The 21,683-nt window shown below is 49.1% G+C and overlaps 7 protein-coding genes across 7 annotated transcripts; 3 read left to right on the forward strand and 4 right to left on the reverse strand.

The window, feature by feature from the left end:
- Window positions 1-1,230: 1,230 nt before the first annotated feature.
- Window positions 1,231-3,869, forward strand: F4812DRAFT_450816 (uncharacterized protein; the record flags this gene model as incomplete). Its single annotated transcript, XM_047936137.1, has 2 exons — window positions 1,231-1,617; window positions 1,713-3,869. The coding sequence occupies 2 exons, from the start codon at window positions 1,231-1,233 to the stop codon at window positions 3,867-3,869; spliced, it is 2,544 nt and encodes an 847-aa protein (XP_047791336.1).
- A 448-nt stretch (window positions 3,870-4,317) lies between these two features.
- F4812DRAFT_354803 (Aldo/keto reductase) lies at window positions 4,318-6,286 on the reverse strand. Its single transcript, XM_047931772.1, has one exon. It carries the CDS (start codon window positions 5,954-5,956, stop codon window positions 4,691-4,693), a length of 1,266 nt encoding a protein of 421 aa, XP_047791337.1. The 5' UTR covers window positions 5,957-6,286; the 3' UTR covers window positions 4,318-4,690.
- A 2,730-nt stretch (window positions 6,287-9,016) lies between these two features.
- F4812DRAFT_354788 (putative iron reductase domain protein) lies at window positions 9,017-9,994 on the forward strand. Its single transcript, XM_047931771.1, has 3 exons — window positions 9,017-9,183; window positions 9,247-9,514; window positions 9,581-9,994. The coding sequence occupies exons 1-3, from the start codon at window positions 9,138-9,140 to the stop codon at window positions 9,900-9,902; spliced, it is 636 nt and encodes a 211-aa protein (XP_047791338.1). The 5' UTR covers window positions 9,017-9,137; the 3' UTR covers window positions 9,903-9,994.
- A 272-nt stretch (window positions 9,995-10,266) lies between these two features.
- On the reverse strand, window positions 10,267-11,816 carry F4812DRAFT_354601 (uncharacterized protein). The gene is made up of 2 exons (XM_047931769.1): window positions 11,647-11,816; window positions 10,267-11,571 (listed from the first exon to the last, which is right to left on the reverse strand). Exons 1-2 carry the CDS (start codon window positions 11,683-11,685, stop codon window positions 10,549-10,551), a joined length of 1,062 nt encoding a protein of 353 aa, XP_047791339.1. The 5' UTR covers window positions 11,686-11,816; the 3' UTR covers window positions 10,267-10,548.
- A 1,181-nt stretch (window positions 11,817-12,997) lies between these two features.
- F4812DRAFT_458548 (Actin/actin-like protein) lies at window positions 12,998-14,423 on the forward strand (the record flags this gene model as incomplete). The annotated part of the gene is made up of 2 exons (XM_047937374.1): window positions 12,998-13,433; window positions 13,513-14,423. 2 exons carry the CDS (start codon window positions 12,998-13,000, stop codon window positions 14,421-14,423), a joined length of 1,347 nt encoding a protein of 448 aa, XP_047791340.1.
- Window positions 14,424-15,375: 952 nt separating this feature from the next.
- On the reverse strand, window positions 15,376-15,928 carry F4812DRAFT_354753 (uncharacterized protein). The gene has a single exon (XM_047931770.1). It carries the CDS (start codon window positions 15,808-15,810, stop codon window positions 15,502-15,504), a length of 309 nt encoding a protein of 102 aa, XP_047791341.1. The 5' UTR covers window positions 15,811-15,928; the 3' UTR covers window positions 15,376-15,501.
- F4812DRAFT_354860 (uncharacterized protein) lies at window positions 15,610-17,630 on the reverse strand. Its single transcript, XM_047931773.1, has 3 exons — window positions 15,809-17,630; window positions 15,701-15,751; window positions 15,610-15,625 (listed from the first exon to the last, which is right to left on the reverse strand). The coding sequence occupies exon 1, from the start codon at window positions 17,454-17,456 to the stop codon at window positions 16,047-16,049; it is 1,410 nt and encodes a 469-aa protein (XP_047791342.1). The 5' UTR covers window positions 17,457-17,630; the 3' UTR covers window positions 15,610-15,625; window positions 15,701-15,751; window positions 15,809-16,046.
- Between the last annotated feature and the right edge of the window lie 4,053 nt (window positions 17,631-21,683).

Raw genomic sequence — 21,683 nt, forward strand, 5'->3', positions numbered from 1 at the left:
ACATTACTTCATCATTAATTCCCATTTCCAAGTTCGCCTTTTCCATCCAGTTACCTACCTCTCTCTTCCGATTCGGATCATTTATTCCCTTTACCTTTTTAGTTGGCTAGGATGGCGTAAGTGGGAAAGCAGGTCTAGCGTAACTATTTTCGATGCTCAGTTCAAGATATAATATTTTTTTTCTTCTCTTACCTTTGATCACTCATTTTTCTTTTCTTAAGAGGGAATAAAGAGGCGGGCGGAAACGTAGGCCGCCATTCGCTCACCTAAACCCCAAAACTCAGACAATCTCACAAATCTTCCGGACTCCAAAAACTTGATAGTCTCAAGAGTTTCCAGCTCTTATCCAGCGCGTTACACTACACGGTACAGTCATTTCCGGGAATTTCGAACCCGGCGATACCGACCTGACGACAAGATAGCGAACTACAGGTGACAAGTCCACCTCTTAATATTTACAATACTTTGTCCGAGTTTTGGTCGACATCTTCAATCTTCAACCCAAACTAGAAGGTAAAACCAGTTCAACTCAGCCCTAGCCAACACTACTACTACTACTACTATGCACACATTCCTACTTTTTGTCTAATACCGATACCCATCTACCATTTGTTCGATATTCGGCCATTGTTTGCTACACCAACACATAGAGATTGGATTGGGATTGGTTCTTTGGACCCTTGCTCAGTGGCGCATCAAGTCTTTGATATCCTGCCTCGAACGGTTTCCTTAGTTAATATTACTTTGACTGGACAACTCTCGAAAATATAAGTTGCTAGTGCTACCACTGATTACAACTACAACATCAACTACAGCATCCAACTTTCACCTTGAAAACAGGCTGATTGTTGTCCTAGCATGCATGTGTGCGAAGGTTATCAGCCTACAGATCAGCTACCCACGCGTCGTCTCTTTTTGCTTACCGTATTTTTATCTCTTAAGCCAACATCCTGACAATTCTATAGGATAGTATACAATAAAACCGTATCCCGTTTATTCGCAATTATCAATCGCGATATTAATATCCCCAACGAAATTCCTTAAATTTTCCAAACCTCGTTGTCGGTCTAATTCCCACCATACTGTATGCCGATGATCTAAATCCCCGTTGGTCATTTGTGGCCGCAATACCCGCGCCCCTCTGCCGATCCCTATCGTGCGAAGATCATCGACTCATCTATTTCTACACCTTGCGTCGTTTCCTGAGAAACTCGGGCGCGTTTAAGGAAGATGGGTAACACACATACAAAAGATGCCAGGGGCGGCACTCGCATAGGAGCCCAGGGGGTTCGTGGGGATCCTGGTGGAAGTTCATCTGGTGCCGGCTACCATGGGGAACTCCCTGATCGATCGAGACGTTCTAGTCGACCGGACTTGAGTAGTTTAGGTCTATCATTGGGTGGCCAGTCAAGCTCACGCCATCAGGATGCCCCCTTCGAGCATCGAGAGACAAAGCAAGAGAAGGAGGCTAGGAGGTTGGAGAAAGAACGAGCAGCCCGGATCAAGGAGCGCGAGCGTAGTATGAAAGAGGAACATGTGGACGGTGGCTATCTTGTGACGATGGGCGTCTATAACGCCTCTGAGGACTTTAGTAAACCAGTAGTACGCCAGTTACAGGTGAGTGATATGTTGTTTCTGTCTAACCGCCTCGGATTAAATAACTACCTAACCTAAGGTATCAGTCGTTAGCTAACCCGATACACACATAATAGATCGAGAGAAAACTCGCACCGTTCTGGCGTGGGCTGGACGATTTCAACGAGAATTGGGCAGAGCACCAGATAATAGCTGCGGCCCGCGGTCTCGAGATCCCTCCCGCCGATGAAGTCCCCGAGCATCTCGTTCCGCAACCTAGGTCAACCGGCTCCCCAAGCGCTTCGACTCAGAACCTTACCGTTCCGATGAGTCCTCGGACTCTTTCGATCCCCTCCGACACCCCTGGTTCAAATCCGGGCTCAGCTTTACCATCCCCTACCTCTCCTGGTATCCCGAGGACCAACTCACCTTTTAAGCCTCACAAGAAATCTCTAGCCGCAGCCCTCAATATATCTCGAAATAGTTCACATACGGATATCATTACACCACGCGAGGTGAACTTGCCCCACGACCCATTCGTCAACGGCCAGCCTCTCGAAGTTTTTCTATACAAGGACGGAATTGAATGTCCCCTCTGTCTTATGTACTATCCCCCGTACCTGAATCGTACTCGCTGCTGCTGTCAGATTATTTGCAGCGAATGTTTCGTTCAGATCAAACGCCCTGACCCACATCTTCCGGAGCACCATCCCGACGAAGAAGGCGGCCAGGCAACACAAAATCCCGAGGAGCGAGAAGGCGAACTTATCATGGAGCCGGCCAAATGTCCATATTGTACCCAGACAGACTTCGGCGTGACGTACGAGCCTCCCCCTTTCCGCCGCGGGTTGACGTATGCGTTCAACAACGCCACGATGGGTACCATAAGCACGGCGATGTCATCTTCAAGCTCCCTCAATTCAACCCTTTCGCCGTCGTTGACCACGTCCCCTGCTAATGCCAACCGACGGCGGACGCAGAGTGTTTCTGCCAGCGCGCCGGGAGTTATCACCACCGATCGCATCCGGCCCGACTGGTCTACGAAGCTAGCTGCCGCTCGTGCGCAGCAGCGCCGCAGAGCGGCAGCTGCAGATGCTCTACATCATGCCGCTTTTGTGATGGGAAACCAAGAGTCCCGCACGATCTTCGGTCGATCGTCCCGTTTTAGCCGTAGGCATGCAGGAAGCCACCGGGGAAATGAGAGTCCGAGCGGTAGCTCAAATATTCAAGCAAACGATGGTGGTGGTGGCGACGGCCCCGCGGGTCCAGAGCCAGGGCCTCGTACTCTTTCAAATCGGAGCGGTCCAAACCGGGAACGGATAGATGCTGCACACCTCGAAAACCTTATGATGGCGGAGGCGATTAGGTTGAGCCTGGCAGATGAGGAAGAGCGAAGAAAGAAAGAAGAAAAAGAAGCCCGTAAGGAGGCAAAGAAACGAGAGAAAGAAGAACGAAAGTCTGCAAAAAAGAAGGGCGATGTGTACGGAGGCGGCGGTAGTAGTGCTAGCGCAAGCTCCCTTAGTCTGGGATTCGGGCGAAGGCGAGGTAATAGTGCTACCAGCAACTTACGTACCGAAGTTAGTTCAGCTACCCAGGCCAGTAGCGGACCTACAAATCCAGTCTCTAGTTCCAGTTCGGCCTCCCCAAACGACAAAGGAAAGGCAGTTGACCGCAACGAAAATGAAGAGGGTCAAGCAAGCGGTTCCGGCGTTGCGTCTCTGCCGATTCCCGCTTCCTCGCAGCCTCCTCGGGGATCATCGCATCTTCGTCAGATGAGCAACGCCAGTTCAGTTAGCTCTAGCGGGGTTGAGAGTACGCCGGCAAGCTATACTGGTATGCATAGTAATGCAGATAGCGAGGATCCCCGGTCCAGCGGTCTAAGCTTAGCTGCACGCAGTGAGGAGGGTGATAGTGCGAATTCGGAACCCATGTTTAACTTCAGAAGCTTGGCGGAGATGGTTGGTGTCCCTCTAGACGGCGAGGCCCCATCACCCGGAAGTGAAGATGCCAGCCCCGGAAGCAAGCTAGGGGAGGACGAAAAAGCTCACGGCGAACATATAGAAAATGTTACGGACTCCCTCGCTAAAGAGGAGGGAGATAAGAAGGAAAGTCTACCTAAACTCGATACCAGTCAGACTGGCCAAAGCACGGAAGGAAAGAAGGACGAAACCGCCACTCCGCCGCAATTGATGGTTACCCCCGAAACTCCAGCGCCTACAAACGATGACGACGGAGATTCTAAGCGGATCGGGCATATCAACATGGAAGAGAAGCCGCAAGAAGTCACACAATAAATAAGCCTTTCTTCGCCGTCGCTTAATTATCGACAAGAAAGTGGTTACCGGTCAGGGTGATAAATGGGTCCGAAGGTCATGGATATCTGCATCAAGAGGGGAGGCGGGCGCTGTCGACATCCTCTAGTTCGGAGTTAAGGGTTGTATACATAGATGGTTGGCATTCACAGGCGATATAAGTTAATTCCCCTAAACCAGATCGACGAAGTATAAGGAGGGGGCTCAATCCCTCTATTGAAGTAACATTCTATCCGCGAACTTCAGTTTCCTTGTATGTTCCTCGTCGCAAACGATAGAGGTAGGTATCATCGCATAGCGTTTAGTAGCATCCCTAGCTATGTTGACCTATAGCGGCTCACTTTGATATAAGCAGATAGAATCACTTTGTAGCTAGGGAGGCCTTTGCCTCACTCAATGTATAGTTGCGTAGCGGCAGTCAGTCAATATTCGTGTCGTAGCTTGTGCCTTGTAAGATGGTTACTGGGAAAATTATCTCTAACTTGCAGGGCTATGGTAAGGTTAGGACACTATATGTAGCAGCCCATTACCGTTCTACATTTACTTCATTACCATCTGGCTACGGCTCATGTGCTAACTAAATTCCACGGAAGAACCTATACGATAAACCCCTAGGGTTTACACCAAGGATTGCAAAGACCAGACGCCTCAATAGGTGTAGAGTCATAAACCCCATGGATATGATATGGATGTTATAGCTTCGTTGATACCTCCTGGTATATCATAATAGCCCGCACGAATTTCCGCACCGAAATATTTTCGTACGTTATAATAGGTTCAGTCGGGTAGTTTTTTTATCATAGTTAAACAGCCGATAACGGCAATTCCTCCACGTTCACACTCACCTTATTTTTGACGGCGTACTTGAGGAGGATCCCGTCATCGGGTGTGACGCCGACCTCGGCAGGCTTTCTCGCATTGACGAATCCGGGATCCGGACTGCTCCAGCTGTAGTCCTTCCACCGGCCCAGGACCGCCCACATCTTCTCTACCACGTCCTGGATCTTTTGGCGGCGGTCCAGACTCCATCGCCTTCGCTCCGTCTGCTCCGGATCCGACGTCTCGGGCTCGAGCCCCTCTATTACGCTCTGGAATACCCGGCACGTTTCTTCCAGCTCGGGCACGCTCGAGATGCCCATGACGCTTACGCCCACGCGAGTTCCGGCCGGTAGTTTTGGCGTGCGGCCGCCTCTGGACGCGCCGACTCGCGACCAGTTGTCCAGAGCCCACCGGATAGCGACGACCTCCAACTTCTCGCCCGCCTCCGTCGCAAGCGGCACCAGCTCCTGACACGTCTTCCGCAACCCCTCCGGGCTCGGATGCCACGCGGCCAAGGGACCGGCATCCGCGCCCCGCGTCGTCAGCAAGCCCATATTGAGCATGCTGGCGTTCAGCACGACGTCGACGCCGGCGCTCGCGAACCGGGCCATCGCGGAGGCGCCCAGGGTCGTGTTCTGGATGGTGTAGTGGCCGTAGCTCAGCACGGCGTCGAGCGGCTCGCCCGTCTCCGCGAGCACCGCCTCCGCGAGCGCGCACAGCTGGTCGACCGGGTACCCGCTGATGCCGACGTACCGCACGAGGCCCTGGTCGCGCAGGCGGCGCAGCTCGCGCACGGCGGCGAGGACCTCGGCGGGGGCCACGAACTCGACGTCGTGCGCGTAGACCAGGTCGAGGTAGTCCGCGCGCAGGCGCTCGAGGCTGCGCAGCACCGAGTACCGGATCCAGGCGGGGCTGTAATCGAACACGTCGGGGGCGATGCGGCCGGCCTTGGTGACGAGGAAGTACGAGGGGCGAGGGTTGGCGGCGGACACGGACGGGTGCGAGAGGGCGTCGCCGAGGATGAGCTCCGAGGGGCCGTAGTACGGCGACGTGTCGAAGGCGCGGACGCCGAGGTCCAGGGCGCGCGAGACGATGGATACGGCGGGGAGGTCGTACGGGTTCGCGACGTATTGGGTGTTGAAGGTGGCGGTGCCGAGGATGAGAGGGGGGATGGAGTCGTGGAGGGGTGGGCGGGGAGGGTTCGTGGTGTTGTTGTTGTTGGAAGTTGGGTTTGGGGGGAGGGAACCCATTGTTGGAGATTTGAGGGTTTGTTTCTATGTAGGTAAATTTCTATTTTTGTCTAGAAGGAAAGTACCATTAGAAGATGGACCAGAAGTTGGAAATAGATAAATACGAGTTTAGGTAGGTAGGTACCTAAGGTATGAAAGAAGATGGGATATCAGATAGTTGTTCGAGAAAATAGTTTTAGACTCTATTATATCAGCTAGTGGCAGTCGCAGTAGCAGTAACACGAAGATTAGAAATATAATCGAGGGATTTTCAGGGTCTCGGCAGGTGAAAGTGGGGGACGAGCTAGACTTTGGACTATAATTATATTGTTGCTATACCATATTGTGAACTAGTGTACGAGGTTTAAGATCGATCTAGATGAAAATAAGCAAAATATATATGAGGTAGTCTATAGCTATCATTAAGACTACTTCTATCCTCTTTCCACTAACGAGTCGAGAAAAAAAATAGTATACATATCAGTCATAATCGTCATGATTCCAACTGAGGGATAAGAGAAGTACCTGAAAGCTATTGTATGTGAGGAATGGCTTGGAAATGAGACCGGCGGAGAGCCGAGATGGAATTTTGCTTTTTCTGCAAACGGTACAAGGTGTGGTGCGTCACTTTATACGATGTCTCATGTGAAAAATCGATATTATGTTCGTCTTTCCGATCAAAGCCGATCTGATAGGAGAATAGTAGAAGCATGCAAGATAAGAGAGAATCACGTCATCCAGTAGATCCCCGCCATCCCCTCCCCCCTTGCCTTTAACCATGTGGCGCCCGCTACTGCGGTACTTGCCGAGACGGGAACAAGTTCGAGGGAGCGAAAGCGCAAGCCACTTCTTGGAGCCGGGGATAACCAATGTTGATTGCACATTTCTTAGGAGATAGGAGATAAAACAAACCATCTCTTACTATGTAAAAGATAAAAGATTGAAGCATATTTCGGTCCGTATTGCTTATACAATCTTGAGAATATCCATGGTATGAACTCCTATTTGTTTTTATCGTGTAAGGTTCAAATAAGATGGTTACTCCTCGGTGATAACCGTTCTTCATTAAAAGATGTATGAGTTTATAAGTGTATAACTAGCAGACACTCTTGATGTGTATCATATGAGTTTATATTTAATGCGCAGAGACTACTGGACTTATAAGAATATCACTTATACACCATCTCTTATCGCAAGTTGAGATGGGCCAAGAGTTAACCTCAGCCCTCCGCGATCCTCCGGAATGATCGTCTCTGCTTTATACGTTCGAAACCATTGCGATGCCGGGATTAGCCCGCTAGCATTTCCTCGGATTAATAGGCGGCGACATGGCGGATCAGCAACATAGTCCAAGCCTTTTCAAGCAGATCGCTCAGTATCAGAAAAACTCATCTCCGCAAATTGACGCGATGCATATGCGCCGTGGCACATTTAACCGCTTGAACCTAGTGCTCGGCGGTATCCAGCCTACGTCTTACCAGGTTTTGCTATGATCGAAGACCTGCTTGTGGAAGTGAACCGCTCAACCCTGGACGAACACTTATAGGTAAAATCAAAACTGGCCTTTTGATCGTTCGATCAGGTACTCCTTTCAGCCCTTTCTATATTGGACATAAGCTAAGCTTGGTAGCAGGTCAACCCTTAATACCAGGTACCTAACATAGAGTTAGTAGCACCGGTAGCATTTCCCGATCTCCGATGGGCTTAGATGCTAAGAAAATTGTCACAGTAGTCCATGGCGACTCGCCATCGATATTTTACTTCAATCGATGAGTATAACTACAGCCGTGGCAACTTGGTGGTGGGGTAACTCATCAGGTTGTTGATGATATCATGACACTACTAAGCTAGAACGAGGTTTAGTATTATAAATCTTAATAATTTAAATATATCTGCTATGGAGTATACTCTTATACTTTGGTGCTTTATTACTTCAAGCTCTAACTCGATACTTAGTTCGATTTCGCATCAAACAACCTGGGATCTTACTATATACCTTAAATACCTATCAGGAATATCTACCTAGACTCCCTGTCTGCTTTAGGAGGTGGCACTAGGACCATACCAGGTACCTAAAGCAACTTAGAAGTATCTGCTGTAATAGTCACATACCTTTTAATATACCATCCCCTAAACCACGTCTATTATGCCCTTTGCGCCCTTCTCCCCCTTTCTTCTAGGAGATGACTCAGCAACCCATCTATGATTATTCTTGATGTCATGCTTCGCCAATATGAGGTGAAGGAGATCAGTCATTTTTTATATCCTTCCTGTTTATGTGTCCCCCATACACATCGCCGATGCCTCTGCTATGGCATTCCAGGCTAAATTGCTGACTTGGAGTAACCCAGGTCGAGAAGTTGATGTCCATGAGGGGACCCAGGGTGTATAGGATATAGACATATCCACTTTGATTCGACAATTGGAGAAGATCGCCTGAATTGTTTTGCGCATAATTTATTAGCAGAAATTCTGATCGGAAGGTAGCCGTACAGCAAAGCCATTTGATATATTCAGGCTAATGTCAACTTCGGGAATCCTTGCTAAGCGTCCGAAAGACCCAATCAGGCCGAGGGTAAAACTAATTCGTTCTACTTATGACATAGATATGCAGGGACAAACGCCCCTTGATCTTCTCTCGCTCCTACGTTGGCACATGTTATTACAAGATCATGGCTGGGTCTTTTTTCCCAACTCGGGCCATTGTTAACAGGCAGGCAACCCCACGGCGGAGTGACGAATTCCATTCCCGAAGTTTGATAGCAGAGTGATGAAGCCTGCGGTATACAATCTACCGCGTTTAGAAAACTCGCCCTTGGCTTGTCAAGGTTACTCCGGTTCTGGCCAACCTGCCATTTATGCCACGTTGGCTTCAGCCGCGCTAAGAAGCGTTGAAGCCCTTCAAGCGAATGTAGCAAGGGGCAAAGATAGAAACCACCCCATGGATCTTACATCATGAAGAGCATCCGGCGTGGTATCTTAGATGATACCTTGATGTTTGGAAGTACTATATTGGCCTTGCCGTATTGGCCGTTCCGGAGACAGCTCTCCAAATTAATTTCCCTCGGTTGAAGCAATCTCCTGTGAGGTGACGATGCTGTTGACGTTTATTGATATAAAAGCAGAGGGCTCCATTCCAGACACCTGTGTCGACCTGCTGGTTTATTTCTGCTTATAACAACATCTCTCTAAATAAGCAACCATGAAGTGGTCCGCACTCGCTGGTGTTATTGGCCTTGCTGGGTCCGGTAAGTAAAACTATTTAAGCCTTCGCTAGAGGTAAACCTAGACGAGTACTTATAGTAATATAGCTCTGGCCCAGCTGGACTCGAGTCCATTCGTCGACGCGGACACTGGAATAACTTTTCAGTCCTACACAACCACGGATGGTATCACTTACAACCTGGCTCTTCCGGCAGAGGCGACCGGCGATGCTGCCTATGACGTGATCCTCCAGATCGTAGTACCGGTGGAACTGGGCTGGGCCGCATGGGCTTGGGGCGGTGCCATGACTTACAATCCTCTGACTATCGTATGGCGCGACGGAGACAAGGTTCAGTTTTCCTCCCGCGAAGCTACGTGAGTGACTCCTCTGATTATATTCAATATTTTACCCTTGCGGAGCACCAGACTGACCAACTACAGCGGATACTACCTGCCTGGCGCGTACGAGGATGCGAAGTACACGGTCCTCAAGGGCACCAGCGCCAACGAGACGCACTTCAAATTCACGGCGCTCTGCACCGGCTGCGCCAGCTGGACCGACTTCGACGGAAACCCGTACATCCTCAACGGCGCCGGGGACACCAACTTCGCCTACTCCTTCTCCGCGACCCCGGTCGAGGAGCCGGCGAATCCGGAGACGGGCTTCAGCATCCACGACAGCGTGGGCCGGTGGATCCACGACCTGGGCAACGCCCGATCCGACAAGTTCAAGGAGTGGGTGACGACCAACACTATCGCGTAGGTACAAAAGAGAACAACTCGAACAGAACGAATAAGGTTTGGCTTGGACTTATAAATGAGAGCAGCACGGACCTAGAGCTATGAGATTCGAGGTATTTGCTAGGTACGGCGTAGCTTATACTAGATTGGTACCCACGGCCTTGTCGGATTTAGGGGGAGTCAATAGACAAATAATTAAAACATTATGATCTTGTATTGTGCCCATGTAATCCTCTTTATATGTTATATACCTTATAGTCCCAAAGAAGTACATACTATACCTACCTACCTACCTAGTCTGATGTCTTTTTTGCTCCTCGTTCAGTGGACTTCCCATGGAGAGGCATGCTATGCTCATTTACGGAAGGTGTACTATCTTTGCTATGGCGATTTGGCTATTAATATGTTGATAAGATAGACCCAGAATCTAGAGATGGCATTATAGTAGTATAAAGGGGAATAACTCGGATTATTATCACAGAGCAGACCTTATTTCTAGCTTGCTACCTGAAAAAGAAAACGAACTTCCCTTACGCCTATAATTAACTCCTACTAACAGGGATTTCGAAGGTAGTCCGTAGCATATCAAAATTTACATATTTGGTAAATCGAGGGTCCCCGGGCGGGCTCCAGAGCGTATATTTTGAAAGGCCTCATGCGGGTGATGTTCACCTAAGCGGAAGACTAGCCTTCCGAGCGCGGATCCAGTTTGGAATTAGGAAGACCAGTAACGCCAGCAATATAAGAACGGCTGCAATAATCGGGCAAAGAATCGAGAAGACAGTAAAACCGTACGAAGCTCGGTGAAATGTGGCATTGTCTTTAAGCGCGTCGGTTGCTAGTCCCACCTGCATGGCCGTGAGGACGACTGCGATATATACCGTGGTAGCTGTGACCCAAGAAAGATTGGAGGTGACGAAGTCTGTGTAGTTTTGCCACGGGCTGTTATACAGGCGGATGGATGGGAATGGCAGATCCTTTAAGGCGTATATCCAATTGAGCCTATCTAGTCGTAGTTCCCCCCGGCGAAAGCGCTGATGTACGTCTTCGGAAATATCAATTCGCAAGACCTCCGTCGCAAAAGCCCGCCAAGACGCCCACTTAGGGTCGTTTCCAGCGTCGTCTTTAGGCAGGAGGTTTTTCTCGAGTGCTATCCTGAAGTCTTCGGGATGAGTGATGAGACAAGCATACGTATAAAGGAATCCAACTGCGTTCTTTCGGATCTCCTGGGACAAGCCTCCAATACCCCAGCACGCGTCCTCCAAAAGGTAGCGCGGCAGGGGTTTGATGAATATTTTGCCAGTATCCCATATGAGGTGCATATCAAGGGCTTTTGTCAGGACGATGTTTCGTCCCAGTTGCAGCTGGGTGGTAAGGCATCTGGGAGCTCTAGGATAGCCGACGCGCCAGAGCTTGGGTTCGATATCATCGAGGCGTCTGAGCGAGAATTCGTCATTGAAAAAGTCGTTTAACGTATGCTCGTTAAGGACTTCGACGTTCTCGGCGAAACGCCCCGTCCGAAACGATGAGGGGAAATGCTCCCAGGACCAAGATCCTTCGTATGTTCCTCCAGTAGAGTTGTTGGGCCCTGACGTGGTAGATGACCTAGATGAAGACTGCAATGGTTGATTCAGAGGCGGCGACGTTGATGATGGCGATGGTTCAAAAAGATGAGTTTGGAAGGGAGGAGCCTGGCCAACTTGTCAGCTTGACTGTTTGATCATTGGTTCGGCTTGGACGGTAGTAGTCTATGGGTTATAACTTACCATGGTAACGCTGTTGAGACCGACATCGTCTGCCATCATCCCATTAACTAAGATTAGTTTTAATAGCGGTATTGAATGAAGTATAATTTGAATGATGATGAATATATCCTAAAGCCCGCGAATACACTCTGGCGCAATGGAGAACAGAATATAATAGCTTATATCTCGTAGTACTTGACACTGGCGGCTCGAGAGAGCATCATGACTGGCTATTTGGAGCATAACCGCGCTTGGCGCCTTTCGCCAAGCAGAGCCTCGTAGTATAGACCATAAGTGTCAGGATAGCTGACCAGCCTTGAAAGCTATATCGAGAAACCAGGTCTGGCGATCGATACGCCACTCCGGTAAAACCCATGGGTCATGGCTCTCAGCTGGCTTTTACAGGGGATTTCGCCATCATCCATTGGCTCGATATAAAAAAAAAGTAAAATCGAGGAGAACCATCTGGCTAACTCGTACATTTTGATACCCTTTTTATCCTGCATCCTGGCCTTTCTGTTATATACCAACTTTACCAGCGTCGGCACTTCTGGAGTACTCGGCTTAGCTCTTGTATAGATTGATAAGGCATAAGGCTCTGAGCTAGGGCACAAAATGATCAGGTGTTGATTTTCTCGATCTCACGGCCTTGTTAAGTTTGCATACCTAATGTAGAGCCATCCCCGTGAATCCTAGTACCTGGGATCTAACTGCTGACCTGGTAGTAGCCCTGTCTCCGTCGTCACCTAAGTTTTACGTAGATCCTAACAATATATCTCATATATATCCTAAGTATATCTCTTCTTTCATTAGTGGTAGACCCCTTATATTGGCTGAACTGAAGCTATTTTAAAAGGCTCTACGTACCGGAAAACCCGTAAGCATAAGATATTCCGTAGTACTGTAAGAAACACGACATCCCGGTGAATAAAATAACCTGAGAATCAAAAGTCCTAAATACTCTCGACTTAGTATGTATTAGACAGGTATGTCACCATCGCGAAGTGGTTGGTGTTGTTGGTGTTGTTAAAGGGTATCTGTATATCTGGAAGGCAATAAAGGGGCAGTCCACATACGAGATATTATTCATTTAAGGGGTAAGCAGGTAAGCAAGGGTACCAGGTACCTAACCTGATCCTTGATCCTTGAGTGGAGACTTATCCACAATTCTTTTTAAGATCCCGGTACTTTGAGAAAGCGCATCGTCATTTATCGATAGCTTCAAAGTTTCCTTCTTCAACATGTTGCAATCAGCAAGATTTAATATTTCTCTTCTTCCTATCGTCTCCCTGTCGTCTTCGTTGCGCTTTAGACAGGTAGGCGATACTGACAGCGTAACATCTTCATGTAAATACCTGATTAAATAATTACTATGGCCCCTTCGAGGAAATCAAAAGCAAACCAACCTCCATCACCATCCCGAACCTTGATTCTCGACAATGGCGCGTATACGATAAAAGCTGGGTACGTGGCTGGCGATGCCGTGGACGAGCCTCGCGTGATACCGAACTGTATCGGTCGAGATCGCAATAAGAAGATCTACATTGCTTCCGATATTAGTAAATGTACTGACTTCAGCGAAGTCGCTTTCAGGCGACCCGTCGAGAAGGGCTTCATCGTGAACTGGGAAGCCGAGAAAGAAATATGGGAACACGAATTCTTTGACGAAAAGGCGCCGCAACCCTGCGATCCCTCCGAGACCCGCCTAATACTTACCGAACCCTCGAATTCCCTTCCCATTTTGCAGACAAATTGCGACCAGATGGTCTTCGAGGAGTTCGGTTTCGCTAGCTACTATAGAGCAATTGGTATGTCCTGATTGCTAATTTTGCGTTGGGGTTATTAAAGATGAGGTAGGTTGTTTTTAGCTGACAACCTTCACTTCAGGCCCGTCTCTTAATGCCTACCACGACGTACAAGGCATCCTCAGAACCCCGCGAGACCCTGGAACTCTTGCTCAACTTCCTGCCGAGATCTTACTCCTCATCGACACCGGGTACTCCCATACCACCGTTACTCCCCTCCTCCAAGGCAGGCCCATTCATCCCGCTATTCGAAGGCTAGATGTTGGAGGTAAACTCTTAACGAATTACTTGACGCGGCTGCTTTCGCTTCGTCATTATGATATGCGTAATGAGGCATATATCGTGAACGAGATGAAGGAAGCCGCCTGTTACGTTTCCCTCGACTACAAGGGAGACCACGAACGTACCTGGAAGGGCACGAAAGGTGAACGCCGAGAAACCTATCTCAATGGTGGCGGGATAGCCAAAGATTATGTGCTACCAGATTTTCATACCATAACCAAGGGAATTATGCGGGATTTCGATTCCCTTCGTGCCTCGAAGGCTCGGAAGCTAGCTTCTGGGCGAGCTGGAGAATCTACAGAGGACGTATTAACTTTGAGGAACGAACGCTTCTGCGTTCCGGAGCTGCTATTCAATCCTTCAGATATTGGCATTCGCCAGCCTGGTATTGCGGACCTTGTCATGCAATCTCTGCGTGTTTTACCCGTTGGGTTATGGCCTGGTCTCCTTGCTAATATCATTGTCGTCGGCGGTAACTCTCTTTTTGATGGGTTTGTGGAGCGACTTCAAAAAGAGATCGTGCAACTCGCTCCCGATGAATGTTTCGTTCGAGTCGCTCGCCCTGTAGACCCTATAACGAGCACATGGCTGGGCGGTGCCAATCTAGCCAAGCACGAGAATATCAACGCCCTGTCTGTTACGAAGCAGGAATATGAGGAATTTGGTGCGGCATGGGTTGCGCGCAAGTTTTCTACCGGCTTAGAGTTATGATTTACTTCGAGTGGAATCCAGCTCTAGAATATCTAGCCCCACGCGCTGATTTATGTTACAGATGAGAATATCAGAACCTATCAGTCCCCCCGCTTATGACTTATACGTTAAGTCGATTTGGGACGTTTCCTGCCGGGTAAACACATAACAGATATTTCTGCATCAACAGGAATGTATGTCAAAGCGGCCCTCAATCAGAGGCCTCCAGTACTTCAGTCATGTCCGTGCCAACTAGAAGAGTTTGTACTGTTATTTTGATACTACTTGTGCCTGCTTGATCAGAATACTGGTCTTGGGGGTTTTGGGCCAAGGGTCGTAAGTTTATTTCTCAGCGGATGTCAGAGCCATTACCATGGCGGACATAAAATTGGTATCCACCCTCAATGTCTACCTATCGATATCGAAAGGCTGATAGCCTTCAATTAATAAATCACGATGTATACCGATATAAGACGCTCGGAGTTTTCGGGCTTTTACGAGGTATCTATAGACATCAACTATGACTCTAGCCTATAAGGTGAATAAAAATAGATATCCTATGGATCACGTCGAACAGCCAAACAGCTGGAAGCACACGTTGATTTGAGGACTACGCAGTAATAGATTTACTGAATAAAAATATAAATCTGCTCATTCATACTGAGTCGGGTATCATCTCGGCCCTCGAAATCGAAGGGCACGCAAGAGAAACAGTTGCAAGGTCGTAGATCAAATTTCTTCTGATCACGCCTTACCGCAATTAACATCGATATACGTCCGAACCGACCGAACCAAACATAGGAATAATAGCAATAGAGGAGAGAAACCGTAACGCCACCGATAACCATTGGGATTCCTAGGCCACAAATAGTTCAGGATCGTTGTCGTAGTAACAGACATGTCAGTCCATAGCATGACGCTAAATAATTCATGATCGAACACTTTATGGCTCTCAACGGGATATTACATTAATACATCTCGCGGGACCGGCGACCGCTTCGTCTCGAACACCCTATGGATCGTTAGTCAACTCGTGAGCTGCGTATTATTAGAACGGAATAGCCATACAATCGCACTAGAATTTCAGAGTTAGCTCAACTCAGAGAAAAATCCGCAAGGAGTAGACATACCAGCGTAAGCGTAGAGCCTTCGTAATGAATGATACAGTATCCGCCACCACAGGCTCTACAAAGCTTCTGGGTATTGGCGATGCAATCCAGACACTAAAAATCCAAAAGTCAGCCTGACTATGCCCATGGTTACCCGATATAAAGAGGATCACTATCGGGAAAACATACGTTGTGTTCGCATTCCCAACAACTCCGTTTGATCTTTGGGATCTCGGGGTTCTAGCACGCACAACCAACGTTAGCAAAAAAAAAAGAACCTTTGAGAAGAGCTCCCACATAAATCAAATAATCAGATAGGGACTGAGGAAAGCAAGGTTTTGCGTCTGGGGGGAACCTGTCGTCGCATACAATTTCCGGGGATGACCGAAAGCGGGTTGGATAATCCACTCTCGCTATCCCTACATGAGCCAGGGTCATGGGGGAGTGATAGTAATATATAGGTAGGTTAGGTAGATATATAGGTAAGATAGGTAGATAGAATTCCTTCCTGGATGGCCGGGCTTCGCAAACCACCTCAGGGCGCATGGGGACTCGGACTCGACGACAGCTTTGGCTCCATAGCTATCGGGGAGCAATTCAGACAGTAACCCTTCCGTACCTTGACAGTAGGCAGCGCGGCGGCTACCGATTGGTGGCCCGCTGCCCCGTTGGTCTGGCCCACGATGTGCACCAGCTGCCCGCTGAGCTCCTGCCTGCTGGGCACCTGGTAGCAGGCCTCGCACCACCACTGCCCGCAGCTGAAGCAGTACCGCTCGCGGATGCAGTCTAGGCATCTCGGGACGAACTTGTGCGCCCCCTCGCTTCCTCCGGATCGGGGGTGGGGGTCGGGGTCGGGTTTCGGGCACGTCGCCGCCTTGATCGTGGACGAGTGCAGCGGAACAGGTGCCAGCAGAGGCAAGTCCCCCGGCGGAGACTCCCCGTATACGGTGAAGCCCTCCGGCGCTGCGCCGCAAGACGCACAGCCGCCCAGAGCGAAGGTGGCAACGCTCCATTGGCGCTCGGTACCGGGTGCCGGTCCGCGCGGCGCACCTGGTACTTTCCCGAAGGCGGGCGAGTTCTGGTGGCAAGGGCTTGTGCAAAGCACGGCATCAAATCTAATCACCTCGCGGCAGTCCAGCAGCGTTTCGGCCCAGCCGTCCGCGATGTGTTTCCCTATGATGCGGCCCTTCTTGTGGTACCAGTCGTCCCCTTCGCTCTGGATGGACGCGTTCAGCGCATGCTGCGACTTGAGGTTCCAATCGATGCTGATGTTGGCACCTCCGCCCCGGGTGAAGTGATGCCGCCTGGCTATCAAGGGAGGGGCGGGCAGGGCGGGGGCGTCCCTCGTGCCGAAGACATACAGCGCCTTGAGCCTGGGGGTGCCGTCGGGGCTGGGGCGGGTGGATCGGCAGGCGAAGCGCAGGCTCTGCATGAGCTTGCGCTCGTTGAGGTTCTTCACGTCGCGGACGGAGAGGATGCGCACGCGCAGGGCGGGGTCGACGAGAATCTCGTGGCAGAACTCGGCGGTGACGGAGAGGCCGTCGAGGACCAGGGTCTGGACGCTGGGCAGGATGTCGCGGCGGCGGATGTGTTGGAACACGCGGCGCAGGGGGCCCGAGTAGAAGTCGTCTTCGGTGATGCTCTCGTCCAGGTGGGCGCTGGGCCAGACCTCGCTGCCATGGCCGGCTTTGATCCCGGTTAGGTCGAGGTGTCGGAAGACGCCGGGGGTGCGGTACAAGAGCAGGTCGCGGAACGACGGCGAAGTTGCGGCGAGGTTGAGAAGGCTCGAGATAGGCAAGTAGGGGATAATCTGATGGAGGACGAGGGAGTTGGTAAGAAGGTTGAGCAGAGGGTTAGAATCCGCAGAGGTATCGTCGGATGCTGTCGTATGGGGGGAGCTGGATGGGTCGCGCGCGTGGTGCTGGACGATGGCTCCAGATGCCATTACATGCAGGACACAGACCAGCTGTTGATGAAGAGAGAAAGAAGAAGAACAAGAACAAGAAGGAGAAGAAAAAAGAGGGACGAGAGATAGAAAGACTACCTGTTTAGCGGGAAATAATTAACTTAGTTAAAGTTTTGGGATCCAGATTAAGGTACATAAAATAAAGAGGGGATTCGGAGTAAGTTGATGGTCAAAAAGCAAGTTGGTGGTTTCTGAGGGGTTAAGAGGTAGTTAAAGAGTCTCTTGCTTGTTTCAAGCTTGAAGATATATATGGATGCTCTATGCCCGTATACCGAAAGTAGATATAGCCCTTGATCCAAGACTATACTATACCTACCATGGTATATAACTAGTAGATATATACTAAATATGCAACTTGTATGCAGGTTTGGTCTACCCAACTAGATAGGACAGGTAGGGGACCCTGAATAATTAATTTGGTGGTGAGAGGGATGCTGCTACTTTTACTCTGTTCTGTAAGATAAGTCGACTCCGCATGTCCAAGATACAACGAAGTCATCCTAATATACTGCATATCGAATAAGATACCTCCCTCGAGGGATGTCTTGGGTCTTGGGCCTTGGGCAGAGAGGGGATACGATGAGGTGTTTTCCTTTTTACCCCTCTACCGTTTGTTTATTACCTACCTCTTACCTTCGCCCCCATCACTAAGAACCTGTCATATATAATAATCATTAGGTTAGGTAGGTAGGTAGGTACGTGGATGTAAGCATATCGAAAGCATTGGCAAAGGCTTGTTAATTAACAACGCTATGCACTATTGCGTATGGTTTGGGTAACGATGGCAATAATAGTCTTGGGGGATTTGCCTTTGCCTTTCCTTGGCAAGTTGAGCCGACAGGGTGGCATCGCATTGGCAGGCATGCGGGATCATAAACTATAACTGGTCCTCGGGGTGCGTGTCCGCGGGGGAGGGAGTAAGCGACCGCATACCTACTATGTAGTATTATGTAGTATGGATGAGCGTTGAGACCAGCTCAACAGAGTTAGAACTCGCTCTCGAATCTAGACTTTACAGAAAACATGGAGACTTGGGTAGGATTGTAATAAAGTAGCATTGGGATGTCTCGATGTCGCCTTGTCGATAGGTAGGTACCTACCTACCTAAGGTATGTCTTGAATATCGTAGTACACATCTCGGGCATGTCTTTAATGTATTGTAATGCATCCTCTTGGTGGGACGGTTCGTAGAAGTCGGTCAGCGCTTATTATTTAAATAAATACCTCCAAGCTTTGAATGAGATCGTCATTATCAACCATCTCACAATCTTGCTTGGCTCTGGCTTGGCTCCCCTAAAGATTTATAATCGCGTCCCGTCTTGGAACTTCTTGGCTAGACTTTAGCCGTCGTCCTACGCGATGACTATCTAGATGCTTGTATGTATACTGTCATAGGCATTTAGGTAGGTACCTGTTATAGGTGATGGGATGCGGGAAAACAATAAAAATAAGACATGTTTTCAATAAACATACGCAATAGTCTTGGCTCTGTCTGCCTATAATTGATGTTTGTGTTATCAGAAAGAGAATTCGATTGGCTGTTAATTTTTCTGTAAGAGGATTTGACTTATTTATATTGATACTACATAGTACATCGTGGATGATGTTGGCTGGTAGAGTCGATCTTGTGACTTGGGGTTGAACAAATAAAAGGAGATTCGGATTTAAACAGCCGCATGCTCTTCGGGCTTTCTACTATTTGTATTGTATTACTCGAGCATCCTATGAAAACCCCTTAACTTCAATGTTCAATGTTAAATGTTATATATTGTAACTCGAGGTTAGGTCGGCATTGATGTAATTTTACCAATACCTAATGAGGTATATACAAGTTTAGCAAATGCTAAGTTATAATCGATGCATGATTTCGTATTATTGATATTATACACAAGAAGAGTCCACTTTCAATAAAAGACATTACCTACAATCTCTCTAGGTAGGTTAGGTACCTAAGTAGTCAATGCGCGTTGCCGTATTTGTACCTATTTGGTACGTTGAGGAGTCTCTTGGTTTTTTTTCGCGCGCTAAACGGCGGAGATACCGATACGTGTATTTTTGATTACAGTTAGCTAAGTTTAGCCCCGGAGTCGCGTCGGCAATCTACTAAAGAAAGGTATTGTATTGTACCTACCCGAGGAGCAAGAGGTACTTACCTAACTTATTGGAGGTACCTACCAAGTAGGTAATCAATACCTCGAGACAACTCGAAACACGTGCCAAATTATCATTAACGTAAGCGGTAAAATGTAAGAGGGGCAAGTAACGATGTTGTATCTTTCAAGTACCAACCTAAGGTACCTAACCTAAGGTAGGTACTAGGCAATATTAAGGCAGAAGCTGCGTCATGGAATTCGACGGAAATGGGCTGACTGATTTTCGTCATTTTCAAATCCATTTTCCATCTTTCTTCATTCACGGCTACGAACCCGCGATGGGTTTCTCCCCACAACCTTCATTTCTCGTCTAGGCGTTTTTAAAAATCCGTCTGACCGTCGCCCCCCTCCCCTCCCCCCATCCCTGAAGAAATAAGAAATAAGGAACAAGGGGACAAGGGGATGTCTTGCCCAGTCTATAAACTGGCTTTCCCCGAGAACTCATATAAGACAAATCGACGTCGACATCGGTCCAGCTGTTAATTCCGTCTAATTCCACAGTAATTCAAAGATGGAAGACCAACCTCCCATCAAGTGGACGACAACTCTGGATGTTGCGCCGCCGGCAACGTATGCTTCTAAAGATTTGAACGGCGACAAGATCATCCTCCCGCAATCTGCTCTCGAACAGCTTCTTGCCGCTTCGACCGCATCTTCCGTTTCAACCTCGGCTTCGGCTACGAACCCCCTTCGCAACTCCTACGCTTCCACATCTTCCCGAGCCCCGTATGCCTTCGGCGGCGACCCCTATCAACAACTACCGAGTCCTCTCATGTTCCGTCTCGTAAATCCCTCGAATAACAATTCCGTTTATGCCGGCATACTCGAATTTTCGGCAGAGGAGGGCGAGGTGCTACTAAGTCCGTATCTATTAGAAGCTCTGGGAATCAATTTAGACAAGAGGATATCCGGAGACGGTACTGATACTTCCGGTAACGGGTTTATGAGGCCTCAGATAATAATTCACGCCAAATCCTTAGCAAAAGGTACCTATGTCCGTCTCCGACCGCTGGAAGCTGGCTATAACCCGGACGATTGGAAGGCGCTTCTAGAGAGGCAGTTGCGCGAAAATTTCACGACACTCACGAACGGTGCCATCTTATCGGTATCAGGGGGTAAAGATGAAGTTTTCCGGTTGCTGATCGACGGGTTTCGGCCCGAAGGGGATGGTATATGCGTAGTGAATACGGATCTCGAAGTCGATATTGAAGCCTTAGATGAGGAGCAAGCGAGGGAAACCATGAGGCAGATTATGGCTAAGCAGCAAAGGGCACCCGGTACCGCCGGCGGTAGTTCGGTCGGCCAAGAGCTCAATATCTGGAAGTCTGTTAGCGGCCAGGTTCTCCCCGGGGACTATGTAGACTACGAGCTACCCTCGTGGGCTCGGTCGAGGATTCTCGAGATTGAGATTAGCGAACTGCAAGACGAATACGGTGTAGACCTGTTTGTAAGCCCCAAATCCTCGCGCCAGAGGGCTCTCCCTCGCCAGTCGGAGCATGTCTTCAGTGTCTTCAACTATACGCAGGATGGCAGTAAACGTATATCTATCGAGCCTTCTAATGTCGAGCTTGAGAATGCCGAAAGTATACTTATCTCTGTTCATGGATATTTACCCGATGCTACGCCCGCCGACTCGACAGATCTCTCCCCTCGACCGTTTAAGTTAAGGATCAAGAACGCGATGACGGTAGAAAGAGCGGCAACACCAGGTTCAATGGATGCGGAGATACAGGAAAGGTCCCCAGATGATGAACAATGCAAGAATTGTCGCCAGTGGGTTCCGAAGCGTACTATGGTTCTGCACGAGAACTTTTGCCTTCGCAATAATGTGGTATGCCCGCAATGTCAGAACGTTTTCCAGAAGACATCAGACGAATGGAACAGCCATTGGCATTGCCCTCACGACGAATCATACGGCTCATCGGACATCACGAAAGCGAAGCATGACGAAATCTTTCATACCGAGCGGCAATGTCCATCCTGTCCGTTCTCGACCAATTCCATTCCCGATCTCGCCCACCATCGCACCACTCTTTGCCCTGGCAAGATCATC

Source organism: Daldinia caldariorum, assembly GCF_022478825.1.
Source record: "Daldinia caldariorum strain CBS 122874 unplaced genomic scaffold F4812scaffold_6, whole genome shotgun sequence".
In the NCBI taxonomy this organism is placed as follows: Eukaryota; Fungi; Ascomycota; class Sordariomycetes; order Xylariales; family Hypoxylaceae; genus Daldinia; species Daldinia caldariorum.

Bases quoted from the DNA above. Each gene is read 5' to 3' on its own strand.
- F4812DRAFT_354803 (XM_047931772.1), bottom strand. From the start codon at position 5,956: ATGGGTTCCCTCCCCCCAAACCCAACTTCCAACAACAACAACACCACG.
- F4812DRAFT_354788 (XM_047931771.1), top strand. From the start codon at position 9,138: ATGAAGTGGTCCGCACTCGCTGGTGTTATTGGCCTTGCTGGGTCCG. The intron at 9,184-9,246 runs GTAAGTAAAACT...ATAGTAATATAG, and splicing joins TATTGGCCTTGCTGGGTCCG to CTCTGGCCCAGCTGGACTCG. The intron at 9,515-9,580 runs GTGAGTGACTCC...GACCAACTACAG, and splicing joins TTTTCCTCCCGCGAAGCTAC to CGGATACTACCTGCCTGGCG.
- F4812DRAFT_354601 (XM_047931769.1), bottom strand. From the start codon at position 11,685: ATGATGGCAGACGATGTCGGTCTCAACAGCGTTACCATG. The intron at 11,572-11,646 runs GTAAGTTATAAC...CAAGTTGGCCAG, and splicing joins GTCTCAACAGCGTTACCATG to GCTCCTCCCTTCCAAACTCA.
- F4812DRAFT_354753 (XM_047931770.1), bottom strand. From the start codon at position 15,810: ATGTGGGAGCTCTTCTCAAAGGTTCTTTTTTTTTTGCTAACGTTGGTT.
- F4812DRAFT_354860 (XM_047931773.1), bottom strand. From the start codon at position 17,456: ATGGCATCTGGAGCCATCGTCCAGCACCACGCGCGCGACCCATCCAGC.